Source organism: Meles meles, chromosome 3, assembly GCF_922984935.1.
Source record: "Meles meles chromosome 3, mMelMel3.1 paternal haplotype, whole genome shotgun sequence".
NCBI lineage: Eukaryota > Metazoa > Chordata > Mammalia > Carnivora > Mustelidae > Meles > Meles meles.
Genome location: NC_060068.1, coordinates 80,767,621 through 80,782,992, shown reverse-complemented (window position 1 = coordinate 80,782,992; position 15,372 = coordinate 80,767,621). Strand labels below are relative to the sequence as shown.

The window sequence follows — 15,372 nt, the reverse complement described above, 5'->3', positions numbered from 1 at the left end:
ATTTTCCTACTCTTGCAAGTTCCTCTGTGAGGACCAAGGGAAAAGCAGAATGCTAACCATCCATGTAGGTAACTTGAGAGATGTCTTATTAGGGATATGGTTGGAACAAATGGCTAACATGATATTTTATACAACTTTGTCTGCCTGAATTATCTGGAGCCCACGTTAGTTCTGCTCATTGGGATCAGTAAGAAGTCACAGGGGATCCTTACAGGTCTGTGGCCATTTGGTTTATGGTTGTTCAAAAATTTACGATAGTCACCAGCAACTAATTGATTGACCAAACTTTAGTCCTCTAAGCAGAATGGTGGACTCTCAGGGCTCAAGCCTCTCAAGAGGCTCTAGACTTACCCAGTCCGGCCCCTCACCCTGGGAGGGAGCCCCGCACCCTGGGAGGGAGCTCCCATCTCCAATGCGCCACACTGACGCCCTTGTCCTTTGCTGCAAGTCCTGTGGTGACGTGGCCCTCTGTTTCAGCAGGCAGCTCTCAGGACTGTGACCAGTGGGACTTGCTAGAAATCTCTTTCGGGCCACCTGTGTGGCTCAGTTGTTAAGTGTCTGCCTTCAGTTTGGGTCATGATCCTAGGGTTCTGGGATGGAGCCCCACAACGGGCTCTCTGCTCACTTCTCCCTCTCCCACTGCTTGTGTTCTCACTTTCCCTGTCTCTGTCAATAAATACAATCCTTAAAAAAAAAAAAAATCTCTTTCTGTACTGAGGCACAATCAGCCTCCCACTGTGGCTTCCATATATTTCCGCTCTCAGAAAAACTCAAAACCTGTCTAATCCTCTTCTATGACCTAACCCTTCAAACATCTGAGGACAATACTGCTTCTGTTTTCTGTTCCTCCATCACCCAGTAGTTTAGTGGGGAACTTTAAAGTTTATTATTTATTTACTTTATCCTTTCAAAGCAAGTAAGAAGTATTTTTGATTACTTTATGATGCTGGCCCTTGTGCACCCATCCCCAAACTCTTGCTCCTTTTCTCCCCACCCCCTTTACCTTCTTACATATTTCTTTGGGCTACCAGATCCCAGTGCAGGGGAGACCCTGGTCGAAGCATTTAGAGTGCAGTGATTAATAGAAAATGGCAGTCATAGACTAGAGATTAACTGTGGTGTGTGTTTACAAACTGCGTTAACTGTGGGTAATTTATCCAACCTTTCTAAACTCCACTTCCTCATCTGTAAATTGGGAATAATAAGCATACTTAATGCGCGGCTTGCGGTCGGTATTAAACTAGTGTTCCAAATCATTAGCTCTTGACACTTAAGGTAGCTGTCCCAACTATCACCTCGCCCGGAAGCGGGCGTGGAAATGGGCCTAGAAGGGGGTGAAGAGGTTTGTTAGAGGTCACAGCTAGTAAACAGCAGGGCGGAAACGTAGTTTCAGATCCTTGACCCCTGGCCGGGACTCCCTCCTGCTCCCCACTGCTTTTGCTGGTGTCCGCAGCCATCCACCATGTTTCTGCAGATTAAAAAGTCACCCCTACAAAACAAAGCATACCCCCCCAAAAAAATCCAACAAACTCACCCCTTATCCCCCCATTGCGCGCTACACTGGGAAGCCTCTACCAATTACCAGTGACAAAGTCCGTGAGTTGGGGCCTTGGCTTTTTGCCATTTAACAAAGGGGAGCGAAAGAAGGAAAACCCTCGTTCCCCAAGAGTAATTAAAGGGTAAGGAGTTCTGGGCGGGGCCGGGTCTACGAGAACTCTAGGTCCCACCGCTCCTGTCATTTGCATTCCAATACAGCTACTTCACCCGCCCAGCCCCGCCCGCCAGCGGCTCCCGCACCCTCTCGCCCGCGGCCTGAGCACCTGCAGCGCGTAGGTGGAGGCTCGCGCGCCGGACCAGACTGCCGGGAGCCGGACTCGAGCTCCGGATGTTCGAGAGGCGGGGCCGAGCCGTGTGTCCCGGCCCGGGGGCGTGACCTCGCGCAGGTGCGCAGAGCGGCTCCGGTTTTACTGAAACTTACCCGGCTCCCCGGAGGCGCCGGGAGGGACTTGGATTGGCGCGGGTGAGACCGCGTCTTCCTCGCCGACTGGCGAGTGGGACTCCGAGTTTCGAATCGCTGCGGGCGACTGCCCTGCCCGCCCGACGTCGGGGCTCCAGGAAGGATGCGAGGCATGAGCGCGGCGTGGCTGCTGGGGGGCGCCATCCTGCTGGCGGCCTCCGTCTCCTGCAGTCGCACCATCCAAGGTGAGAAATTGGTCAGGGAGGGCTCCTGTAGTTAAGGAGCAGGGGTCCAAGGCACACTGGCAGGTGGTGGAAGCGGTCAGGTGCGCGAAGGGTGTCCTGCTGCCGCTGCCACCACTTTCCGCATCCACCTCTAGGTGACTTCGATGGGGATCCCTGCGCCGGGAGGGCTTACTGGCTGGGACATCCTGGAGAGGCTGCGGTCCGCGGAGGGAGGAGGAGGTAATGGGCTCAGCCTCCCTGCCCCCTGGTTGGCTTCTTTGTAAACTAAGGAGCTTTCCGCAAATACTGAGGGGCTGGCCCCTCAGGACCCTTTGGAGTTAGTTGGCTCGGAGCGGTGTGGAATGGGTGAGAGCCCGAGGCCTGAGAAACGTCTGTGTCGCGCCTTTTTTTTTTTTTTTTTAAGATTTTATTTATTTATTTGACAGATCTCAAGTAGGCAAAGAGACTGGCAGAGAGAGGGGGAAGCAGGCTCCCCGCTGAGCAGAGGCCCCCCCCCCCCCATGCGGGCCTCGATCCTAGGACCCTGGGATCATGACCTGAGCCGAAGGCAGAGGCTTAATCCACTGAGCCACCCAGGCGCCCTGTGTCGCTTTTTGCGACCCCCTTGGGCTTTTGGAACCGCGGCTGCGGGGTGGGCTCACGTAGTTGCAAACTTTCCGGGGGTTGGGGCGCAGAGCTCCTCCGGCACTGTGGATGCCCCAGGTCTGTAAGGGCTGGACCCTGCTGGGTCTTGGGCGCAATGAACGCTCAGTCTCGAGTTTTAGACAAGTTGCGCGTCGCGCGGATTTTACAAATGGGACTTCCTGGACTGTGCCTTCTCTTCGGCCAGGTGATCTTACGGCCCCGGCTTTCGGGCCTGTGTGTGCCACACGTAGCATACTTTGGCTGGCAGCTCCGGGAGGTGGAACGGCCGAGGCTGTCAGCTCCGGGAGTGGAACACGGAGCGGCACGAGAGCGGCCGGGCGGTGCTGACTTGTGCGGGGCTGCTGGTTTCCCCTGTTGCGGTGCGCGGGGTGTGCTCCAGCCTGTCCTCCCGGCGGCGGGGTCTCCCCGGCTGAGTCGGCCTCTGCGGGCCTGGGGGTTCCTCGGCAGGAATCACGCTACTGCGTTGCTAAAGGCTGGCCGGTTGTTCGGAGCTGCCAGAGTAGCCTTAAAAGGGAGGTTTTCATTTCCCTGCGAAATTTGCAGACCTGCTGTAAAAGGCGGGTCACTTTTATCTTCTTCATAAAAACATTGTAAGAGCAAATCACTGTCGATTTCAATTATGAATTAGACTGAAGAATGTGACCCTTCTTCCTCTGGACTTACAGAAAAGAATGTTATATATACTTGAAAACTGCACCACTGTATACATTTTATTGGTCAGCGTTAGAGCGAAGGCATTTATTTATTACCAGGAACATTGAAACTGTGGTGAACACTTCGCGATTTGCCTCTGTCTTTTAAAATTGGACCCTTAGGGGCGCCTGGGTGGCTCTGTGGGTTAAAGCCTCTGCCTTTGGCTCAGGTCATGATCTCCGGGTCCTGGGATCCAGCCCTGCATCGGGCTCTCTGTTCAACGGGGAGCCTGCTTCCTCTTTTCTCTCTGCCTGCCTCTCCGCCTGCTTGTGGTGGCTCAGTTGGTTGGGCGACTGCCTTTGGCTCGGGTCATGATCCCAGAGTCCTGGGATCGAGTCCCACATCGGGCTCCCTGCTCCTTGGAGAGTCTGCTGCTCCCTCTGACTTTCTCCCCTCTCATGCTCTCTCTCACTGTCTCTCTCTGAAATAAATAAAATCTTTAAAAAAAAAATAAAATAAAATCTTAAAAAAAAAGAATGCTTTGGCTTTAAAGTTGGACCCTTAAAATTCCCGGGCAAAACTAAAGATGTGCAAACATTTAAAAAAAAAAAAAATGTGGGGCGCCTGGGTGGCTCAGCGGGTTAAAGCCTCTGCATTCGGCTCAGGTCATGATCCCAGGGTCCTGGGATCAAGCCCCGCATCGGGCTCTCTGCTTGGCTGGGAGCCTGCTTCCTCCTCTCTCTCTCTGCCTGCCTCTCTGCCTACTTGTAATCTCTTTCTGTCAAAAAAATAAATCTTTAAAAAAAAAAAATGTAAGTGTAGATGACTGAATGCTTTTCTGATTTAGACAGTTCATATAAGAAGATAACCCTGAGTATTTGACTTACTGTTTACAAATTGAGAGGACCGAGTTGGGGGGCTGTGCGCACTGGTTCCTGGAGAATATAGTGAACTTGTTTAATGACAACAACAAAACCAAGTTACTTGTTAACCAGAACTATTTAATATTGCTCCTTGAGGGTTGGTTTTTGTGGGTTTTTTTTTCCCCCTCCACAAACTTTTGTTCCTTTTGTGTAGTAACTTTCCTAAAGGGTTAGTAAAGTGACAGATGTTAAGGTAGGTGGAGCTTTTCTCAATGGAGTATGATTGAGAAATAGAGCGTCCCAAAGTTTTTCTGCTCCTTAGTATACTTCTTTGCTCATCCCTTCATAGTTTGACCGTTATGCATGCTCCTCGGTTTCCTATAGGGCAGATACTAGGTTTGATATTCTTAGTTTTCTTTTTTTTTGGACTGACTCCGGGAGGGCAACTCCACCAAAGATACACCCTCCTCATTTTACAGATGGGGGCCACGAAGTTGGGGTGGGGGTAGGGAAAACACTCCATCAGAGCACATTTGCATTCCTGTACCAACAGTAATTGACAGTTGTTTGTGTAAATACGTTTAATTTGTCTCCACATTGGATCATAAACTCTGGGAGGCCAGGGACTCTAGTGTCATCATCACCACCATAGGCCAGCACAGTCTCATTATCTTTTTTTTTTTTTTTTTTTTTAAAGATTATTTATTTATTTATTTGACAGATACAAGTAGGCAGAGACGCAGGCAGAGAGAGTGAGAGGGAAGCAGGCTCCCTGCCAAGCAGAGAGCCCGATGCGGGACTCGATCCCAGGACCCTGAGACCATGACCCGAGCCGAAGGCAGCGGCCTAAACCACTGAGCCACCCAGGCGCCCAGGAGCTCAGTAAATACAGAAAGAGGAATGAAGTGAGTGGGTTTGCCCAGAGTGGCTGTGTAGGGTGGTAGAGGTTGGGGATTTACATCAGCTTGTTTTAGGCATTTACTATTTTTTTAAGATTAAATTTTATTTATTTATTTATTTTTAAGATTTTATTTATTTATTTGACAGACAGAGATCACAAGTAGGCAGAGAGGCAGGCAGAGAGAGAGAGAGAGGGAGGAAGGGAAGCAGGCTCCCTGCTGAGCAGAGAGCGTGATGCGGGGCTGGATTCCAGGACCCTGGGATCACAGCCTGAGCCTAAGGCAGAGACTTTAACCCACTGAGCCACCCAGGTGCCCCTTAAGATTGTATTTATTTATTTGACAAGAGAGAGACAACAGAGAGGGAACACAAGCACAGGGAGTGTGAGAGGAAGAAGCAGTCTTCCATCAAGCAGGGAGCCTGATGCAGGGCTCTGATCCCAGAACCTTGGGATCATGACCTGAGCCGAAGGGGTACTCCTAATGACTGAGACACCCAGGTGCCCCAGGCCCTTATTTCTTTCTGCCATGTCACAAGCCTGGGAAGTCCCCTGTGGTGCATTTGTTTTTCTTTTGGAGCCTGAAAGTTCTGTTCTCTTTGTAACTGGTTATCAATTACACAAGTAGTATGTGATCTAGACATGTTCTGGAGAGCAATAATGAGCATAGTTGTGTGGAGGAGTAGAGGGAGAGGGGAATAGAATTCTAAGCAGGCTCTACCCCAGGCACTCCACAAAAATTTTTTTTGAAAAAGAAAAGTTTAATTAAATCATATTCAGTACTCAGGGGCACCTGGGTGGCTCATTTCGTTAAGTGCCCGACTCTTGATCTCAGATCAGGTCTTGATCTCAGGGTACTGAGTTCAAGCCCTGCTTTGGGCTTCATGCTGGGTGTGGAGCTTACTTAAAAAAAAATCATTTTCAGAGCTCTGGGTGGCTCAGTTGCTTAATAAGGGTCTGATTTTGGCTCAGGTCATGATCTCAGGATCCTGGGATCAAACCCTGAATCGGGCTCCCTGCACTCTCTCTCAAATAAATTAAAATATTTAAAAAAAATCATTTTCAGGGCGCCTGGATGGCTCAGGCGTTAAGCATCTGCCTTTGGCTCAGGTCATGATCCAGGGTCCTGGGATCAAGTCCCATGTTAGGCTCCCCGCTCAGCTGGGAAGCTGGCTTCTCCCTCTCCTACTCCCTCTGTTTGTGTTCCCTCTCTCACTGTCTCCCTCTCTGTCAAATAAATAAAGTATTTTTTTAAAAAATCATTTTCAGTACCCAAAGTAAACCACTGCTGACATCATACATCCATGCATAAAATATATACTCAAGTGAAAATCTTTTTGTGGGGCACCTGGGTGGGCTCAGTCTGTTAGGCTATGGACTCTTGGTGTTCGCTCAGGTTGTGATCTCATGGATCGTGGGATCAAGCCCCACCACTTGGTCCTGTCCCTCCCCCTATTCGTGGCACCCTCTCCCCAATAAATAAATCTTTTATCTTCTAAAAAATATTTTATTTATTTATTTGATCGAGTGAGAGCACGAGTAGGGGTAGTGGCAGAGGGAGAAGCAGATTCCCAGCTGAGCTGAGCAGGGAGCCCAGTGTGGGGCTTGATCTCAGGGCTTGGTCTCAGGATGGCGCAGTCATGACCCCAGCTGAAGGCAACTGCGTAACGGATTGAGCCACCCAGGTGCCTCTAAATAAAAAAAAAAAAAACCCACAACAAAACATTTTTTAACTCTACAGTATGTTCTAGGAGGATTTACAATAATTTTAAAATTAGGCTTCTGTTAATAGATGCATCGGGTATTTCTGGTGTTTTGTAATAAGAGAGAACTGTTATAATAAATGTGAAGATGGGACTCTAAATTTGTGTTTGGTTTCTTGCTTGCCTTGTGCATAGTTACTAATTAACCTGGGTAGGTGATGTTTTGGTCAAGTCTGTGTTTGACTTTCTTATGGTTTTATTAGCTGGGCAAGTGTTGAGACGAAAACAGCTCATCCTGAAAGAACAAATGAAAATTTACAAATGTGTACGTGGGGTAGGTTGAGGGGGCAGGGTCCTCTAGTATTTGAAGCTTTTAGTTTTCAGCCTTTGTTCCCAGAGGTTGAAAGCAAATAGATTTGGGGTGAGGGAATAGTAGAGAAAAGGAATACAAGAGGAGAGAGAGTTAACAATAAAATACTTGCTCAGTACTTGTGGTTTGGTGGGAGGGGAGGGCCACAGAAGGATGCTTCAAATAGCAAAGAGCAAGTAGTAGTTTCAAGATTTATATACGTATTTAAGAGAATGGGGGCAGGGCAGAGGGAGAGAGAATCTTAAGCAATGAGTGCAGAGCGGGATCTCACAAGCTTAAGATCACGACCCCGGCCAAAGCCAGGCACAAGCCTGAGATCATGACCTCTGCTGAAGCCAAGAGTCAGATGGTCAACTGACTGAGCCACCCAGGCGCCCCACAGGTGGTAGTTTTAAAGTTAAAAGTTTTTCATACATTTTTCTTGAAAGTAAACCGGAATTGTTTTAAAAAGGTGAAAAATCCCCCGTTCTCTCTCCTCTCCAGTCTCAGCCGACTTCTATGGACAAATAATACATATTTTGTAACAATAGAAGGATTTTATTGTATATACTCTGCAACAGTTATTTTTTTCTAACCTTACCTGCTCATGGTCACTGTAGGGAACTCTGTCAATACTTTTATAGGGGGGAATATTATTCATTTTATAAATGTCATAAGTCACTGAACTAATCTTCTAATTTTTTAAATTTAATTTTTAATTAATTTATTTATAACTTATTTTAAGTAATCTTTGTGATTATTGTGGGGCTCAGACTCATGACTTAGAGATCAGGAGTTGCATGCCTTACCAACTGAGCCAGCCAGGCACCCCAAACTGGTCTTCTTTTTAATGGTTATTGAGACTAACATTTTTGTTTGGTTAGGATAAACAATAGTGCAGTAAATATTCTCGTACATTCAGTATTTCTGTGCACGTTAGCTAGTATATGTGCAGGGCAAATTCCTATAACTAAGTTGATAGATCCTGGGGCAGGTACACTTTAAATTTTCCTGTTTTGCCATGTTGACCTCCAAAAAGATTGTGCCAGTTTACATTCCTTTGACAAAGAAATCCAAACAATGTAGAGGTGTGTGAAGAAAAAAGGGAAGTCCTCCCTTCCCCACCCACTTTACTCCACAGAGATGGCTTTTTATACTTTAATCCCTCTAGAGTTCAGGTGTTGCATATAAATGCATATTTTGTTTCACATGTGGAAGCATGTTGTTCTGTCAGTTGCTTTTTTCTGTCTACAGTAAAGTGTAGTTATCTTTGTTTTTCAAAGATAGGTAGATTGTCTACTGTTAATGTTCGGGACCATCTGGGGATTTGGTAAGTTAAGAATAGGGGCTGATAAACATTGTTTATTTCCAGTTGCAGTGGGGGTGGGGGATGCTGCCTTGAGTATTGGCAGGTAGGTATTCTTGCATACTTGGGCAAATGCTATTGATTACAGCCCATAAATGGGGATGCTTTTATACCCAGTCCTTCATATGTGTTCAAAATTCATATGTGCATTTAATTTTTTCCCCACTATGAAATAGAAGTGATTTTACCAAGGGGTGGGGGGGTGCTCCTGGGTGGCTCAGTCTGTTGAGCATCTGATCCTCGGTTTTGGCTCAGGTCATGATTTGAGGGTCGTGGGGTTGAGACGCCCATCACACAGTGCACAGTCTGTTCAGGATTCTCTGCCTTTCCATCTCCCTCTCCCTTCTCGCTCATGCACGGTGCCCTCTGTCTCAAATAATATCTTTAAAAAAATGATTTTACCCTGTTTACAGGTGGGAGATTATGGGTACGTAGGTAGGTAGGTAGATTGGAGCTGGGATGGTATCAGTTCTAGACAAGTTCTGTGAGTCTTGGTGACTGGTACAGATCATTGCATAGGGTAAACATCTGTGCACTATGCTGAAAGGGCTTTAAGGATCTTCGAGTAGCATCTTGATGTTCACTAGTGTTAAACAGCATGCTGTTTTTGTGCTCTGTGACCAGTACAGTGCATACAGTTAACAAGAATGCTGTTTTTGATTGAGATAATTCAAGGACGTATTTTAGAATATTCTCAGAAAATTGCTCTCAATCCGTCCCTCCCTTTCTTTCCTCTTTTTTTTTAAGTGTTTCTTGCTCTCCCCCCCTTTATTTTAGTATTCTTATTTAAAACAAAATTTGATCTCTTTTCATCAAACTCCTGACCTTACGTGCTTGATACTATGGAGAGTTTTAAACATCTGAAAGTAGATTATAATGAATCCATGTACTCCACACTCGGGTTGTAGCATGTATCATTATTTCTTATATTGCCAACTAATATTCCATTGTATGCATATACCACGTTTTGTTTATTCATCCATTTGGATTGTTTCCCCCTTTCCTAAAATTTTTTTATTATTTTTTTAATTTTTAAAGATTTGTTTATTTGGGGCGCCTGGGTGGCTCAGTGGATTAAGCCGCTGCCTTCGGCTCAGGTCATGATCTCAGGGTCCTGGGATCGAGCCCCGCATCGGGCTCTCTGCTCCGGAGGGATCCTGCTTCCTCCTTTCTCTCTGCCTGCCTCTCTGCCTACTTGTGATCTCTCTCTCTGTCAAATAAATAAATAAAATCTTTAAAAAAAAAAAAGATTTGTTTATTTGACAGAGACAGTGAGAGAAAGAACACAAGCAGGGGCAGAGGGAGGGGGTAAGCAGGCTCCCCGCCAAGCAGGGAGCCTGATATGGGGCTCCATCCCAGGAATCCGGGACCATGACCTGAGCCGAAGGCAGCTGCTTAACCTCCCGAGCCACCCAGGGACACAGTTTTTTACTGTGGGTTTTAGTCAAGTATCTGAGGAATACTGTAACATGAAGCAATATTTTATTTTACTTATTTATTTATGTTTATTTTTTAAAGATACTACTTATTTATTTGACAGAGACTCAGCAAGAGAGGGAACACAAGCAGGGGGAGGGGGCGAGGGAGAAGCAGGCTTCCAACTGAGCAGATAGCCCAACATGGGGTTCGATCCCAGGACCCTGGGATCATGACCTGAGCTGAAGGCAGATGCTTAACAACTGAGTCACCCAGGCGCCCCAATATTTTGTTATTTATTTCTTTTTTAAAGAAACCTTTTTTTTTTTTTAAGATTTATTTATTTATTTATCTGACAGAGATCACAAGTAGGCAGACAGGCAGAGAGAGTAGGAGGAAGCAGGCTCTCTGCTGTGAGACTCCATCCCAGGACCCTGAGATCATGACCTGAGCCAAAGGCAGAGGTACCCCTATTTTGTTATCTTTTTTTTTTAAGATTTTATTATTATTTTTTTTTTATTTATTTGACAGTGAGAGAGAGAGATCACAAGTAGGCAGAGAGGCAGGCAGAGAGAGAGGAGGAAGCAGGCTCCCTGCCCGATGCGGGGCTCGATCCCAGGACCCTGAGACCATGACCTGAGCCGAAGGCAGCGGCCCAATCCACATATGCTTCTTTTTTTTTTTTTTTTTTCCACATATGCTTCTTAAAGCATTGTGAAAGACATTCGATAGAACAAGCGTTGGGCGTATCTTAAGTGCTTAGTTTCCTGTGGCTGCGGTAACAGTAGCCACTAGCTTGTGGCTTTCAGCAATAGAAATTTATTCACTCACAGTTCTGGGGGGCAGAGGTCTGAATTCAAGGTATTGGCACATCTGAAGACTCTTGGGGAGAATCTGTTCCGTTTTTTTCCCAGCATCTCGTGGTTGGTTTTGCTTGTCATTCCTTGGCTTGTTCCTCAGCATTATTCCAGCCTCTGCCTCCATTTTCATACTGTTTTCTCCTTTTGGTCTTGTCTTCTGTTTTTCTCAAGTGTCCCCTGCCTGTCTCTTACAAAGACACTTGTCATTAGATTTGGGGCCCACCTGGATAATCCAGAATGGTGTTCTTGTCTCAAGTTCCTTAATTATGTCTATGAATATCCTTTTTTTTTAAGAGAAGAATTTTATTTATTTATTTATTTGAGAGAGAACACACACGAGTACACAGGCAGGAGGGGAGAGGTGGAGGGAGAGGGAAAGAGAATCTTAAGCAGACTCCCCATTGAGCACAGAGCCTGATGTGGGACTGACCTCAGGACCCTGTGATCATGACCTGAGCAGAAATCAGGAGTTAGATGCTCAGCTGACTGAGCCACCAGTTGCCCCCAAAAGACCTTTTTTCCCCTCCCTCCCTGTCTCCCTCCCTTCCTTCCAATCCTCCCGATCCTCTTTATTAGAGAGAGAGAAAAGAGACAGAGCATAAGGAGGGGGAGAGGGGGAGAGAGAAGCAGACTCCTCTCTGAGCAGGGAGCCCAATGTGGGGCTTGGTTCCAGGACCCTTGGGTCATGACCTGAACCAAAGGCAGATGCATAACTGACTGAGCCACCCAGACACCCTCCCTCCATGAACACTTGGTTAGGCAGGATGTAGGCAGGGTGTGCCATTTGTGTGTGGTTTCTAAAGTTTAATGCAGATACGGAAATGACAGCATAAATTGTTGGTACTTGCTTGAAAGTCAGAGGACAGATTTGTCTGAACACAAATAGTGCACTGAACATGTCAGTGTTCTGTCCCCGAGGTCAGAAGACTTGCCTGCCAGCTGGCCTCGGTAGGAAGGTTTCCAGGAGTCCCACACAGAAGCAGGGGAATCCCTGCCCATGGCTTGCACTGTCCTTGTGGGTAGAGAGGGAACGTCCCTTGTGCTCCTGGAAATCTCCCTGTGTCAGACCTTGGGAGAGGGAATGACTGGCGAGGCTGGATCCTGTCTCACAGCCAGAGAGAGATGGCCATTGTAACAACAGTTAGGAGCTAATAACTGTGGATAGTTTGTAAAAAATAAATTGAAATACTCAGCTTCTTTTGAGTCCTAGAAATCAATGTTCTATTTCACATGTGTCCTACAACCTTCGAATAAAAAAAAATTGTAAAAAAAAAGCCAGTAATCCCATCACCTGAAGAAAGCACTTTTAAGCCTTTTGTATACTCCTTCTGTCTTTGTCTAAAGTACTTTCATTTAAAGATTTTATTTACTTACTTGAGAGAGGGAGAGCACATGCAAGCAGTTGAGGGTGAGAAGACAGGGAGGAGAGGGAGAGAATCTCAAGCAGACTCCACACTGAGCACAGAGCGAGGCAGGGCTCAGTCTCATGACCCTGAGATCATGACCTCAGTGGAAACCGAGAGGCAGACACCTAACCAACTGAGCCACTCAGGAGCCCCTGAAGTACTTTTATTTAAACCATTACTGCTGAAAGAGTAATCCTACTGTAATGACCCTTGTCTGCCTTGCCTTTTTTGTATAGGAACCAATAGAACCTCCAAAGGAAGAAGTCTCATTGGTAAGATTGACAGCTCATCTCAGATCACTGGGAAAGGAGTTACCGTGAAACCAGGCTTTTCTGTGGATGAGTTTGCTGCCTCCGTCCTCACTGGAAAACTGACCACCGTCTTTCTTCCAGTTGTCTACACAATTGTATTTGTGATTGGTTTGCCAACTAATGGCATGGCTCTGTGGGTCTTTCTTTTCCGAACGAGGAAGAAGCACCCTGCTGTGGTTTACATGGCCAATCTGGCCTTGGCAGACCTCCTCTCTGTGATCTGGTTCCCTTTGAAGATTGCATATCACATACATGGCAACAACTGGATTTATGGGGAAGCTCTTTGCAAAGTACTCATTGGCTTTTTCTATGGCAACATGTACTGTTCCATTCTCTTCATGACCTGCCTCAGTGTGCAGAGGTACTGGGTCATTGTGAATCCCTTGGTGCACCCCAGGAAGAAGGCTAACATTGCCTTTGGGCTCTCGCTGGGGATATGGCTGCTGATTCTGCTGGTCACCATCCCCTTGTATGTTGTGAAGCAGACTGTGTACATTCCAGCTCTTAACATCACAACCTGCCATGATGTGTTGCCTGAGGAGGTGTTGGTAGGGGACATGTTCAATTATTTCCTCTCTTTGGCCATCGGAGTCTTTCTGTTCCCAGCCTTCCTCACAGTCTCTGCCTATGTGCTGATGATCCGAACACTCCGGTCTTCTGCGATGGATGAAAACTCAGAAAAGAAGAGGCAGAGAGCCATCAAACTCATTGTCACTGTCCTGGCCACCTACCTGATCTGCTTCACTCCTAGTAACCTTCTGCTTGTGGTCCATTATTTCCTGATTAAAACCAGGAGCCAGAGCCACGTTTACGCCATGTACATTTTAGCCCTCTGTCTTTCCACGCTGAACAGCTGCATTGACCCCTTCGTCTATTACTTTGTTTCCCAAGACTTCAGGGATCATGTGAAGAACGCGCTCCTCTGTCGAAGTGTCCGTACTGTACGGCAGATGCAGATATCCCTCACATCACAGAAGTTCTCCAGGAAGTCCAGCTCTTACTCTTCGAGTTCAACCAGTGTTAAGACCTCTTACTGAGTTATTCAGCGTCTCTGTAAAACCACGGGGGAATTTGGAGCCTGCGTAATGTTAGGCGTGTGTTTCTGTTCTCTGACCAAGTGGATCTCACCACACACCATGTGTACGGAGCACCTCTCAGGATGGCTGGAAGCTTCCATGAGGAAAGTCTCCCAAATCAACCAAGATGGCAGTTTCAGAATTCCTCTCCTCAGGTGCTTCTGGAAATGGAACTAACAGAAGCAGACTTCTCAGAAGACAGAAAACAGAAGCTCAGGGCCACTAGTTCTTACTAGTGCTGATGTGAAGGCACAGTTCATAGGAGAACCTTACAGCCTTGTGGGAGCTTCTATATCCTCTGAGATGAGCAGATCAAGGGACTGACCATACAGATGAGGAAAGTGAGGAGGTGAAGAAGCTACGCGAGTCAGGGTCGCTTCCATTCCATTCAGGGGCAGCGGTTAGGATTGGACTGTAGACTTAGAGCGGTCATTGGGGTTCTTCTACACCTCCTGTGGATCTTGTTTAAAAATGCGAGTTCGTCAGACTCAGGAATGAGAGGGCTCAGGGTCTGAGGTAACTGTGTTTTAACAGGGTTCTGCCACGCACACTCGGGCTCACCCAGGTTTGAGAACCGCTGATCTGGGTCCCAAGGGAGAAGCAAACTGCTGTGTGTCTCTTCTGTGAGAATACATTGAAGATTTTAAATATGGAAACACAAAGTTCGTGTAACTTTATATCGACTCAATCTTCAGGTGATCTGAGATACAGATGGTTTCAGAGTAAGGGGGGATTTTACCACTTAGTATTTTCCAGAATTATAGTTGGATTATTTATTGTTAGTTTTTTTTCCCACTTGTGCAAATACGAAATTGTAATGCCTTCACTGGATTTGAGCTACATCTGTTTGGAAGAGAATGTGAAAGAGATGTGATTTGTAATATATTTAGGGGGTACGTATTCCAAACTGAATTTATGTAACTTGTATTTGTGAATTTTTGGAAATAATCTCATTGTAATGATTGATTTATAAATAACACATGACCCCCCCCCTTTTTTTTTTACAACTTATTTTTGAGTTGTGTGTTTTATGGGGTTTTTAAAGGAGGGTGTGGGAAAAGGGAAGCCCCAGTATCACTCCTATAAAAAGCAATGATGTGATGCTCACACCATATTTTCCTAGGTTATTAGGGCCAATATAGTACATATTACTTGATGACAGTTGTTTTCACATAACATTTTGGAATTTTTTCCATTCACTGTCTGTTCATTGGCCTCCACTTTTAATGGATACAGACTCTAATTTGGGGATATAGTAAGATGTATTTAGCCATTCCCCTAGCAATGTCTCCTGAAGTCCCTCTCTTTTTGCTTTGTTGTTGTTGCTGTTATTAAAACGGTGCTGCACTGGACATCTGTGTAGACATGTTTGTGAGTATTTCTGTAGGATAAGTTCTAGAAGTGGAATGACCAGGTCAGAAGTCAGATGACCATTTTAAATTTTGGTCAGTCTTGCCAAATTGCCTTCAGTGATTTATATTTCAACCAAAATGGTACATTTGCACCTGTTTCCTGAAATGCTCATCCATATTTAGTCTGTCAGTCTTTTAGAATTTTGCTAATCTGACTAGAAACAGAATCTTACTGTCCTAATTTGTATGGAAGCAGCATAGCCTCATGGAGAAACAGAGCTGACATCTGACC

The 15,372-nt window shown here is 46.2% G+C and overlaps 1 protein-coding gene across 1 annotated transcript; it reads left to right on the top strand.

Annotated features, from left to right (window-relative positions):
- The first annotated feature begins 1,789 nt into the window (after window positions 1-1,789).
- On the top strand, window positions 1,790-14,717 carry F2RL1 (F2R like trypsin receptor 1). The gene is made up of 2 exons (XM_046001001.1): window positions 1,790-2,202; window positions 12,578-14,717. The coding sequence occupies exons 1-2, from the start codon at window positions 2,121-2,123 to the stop codon at window positions 13,687-13,689; spliced, it is 1,194 nt and encodes a 397-aa protein (XP_045856957.1). The 5' UTR covers window positions 1,790-2,120; the 3' UTR covers window positions 13,690-14,717.
- Window positions 14,718-15,372: the final 655 nt, after the last annotated feature.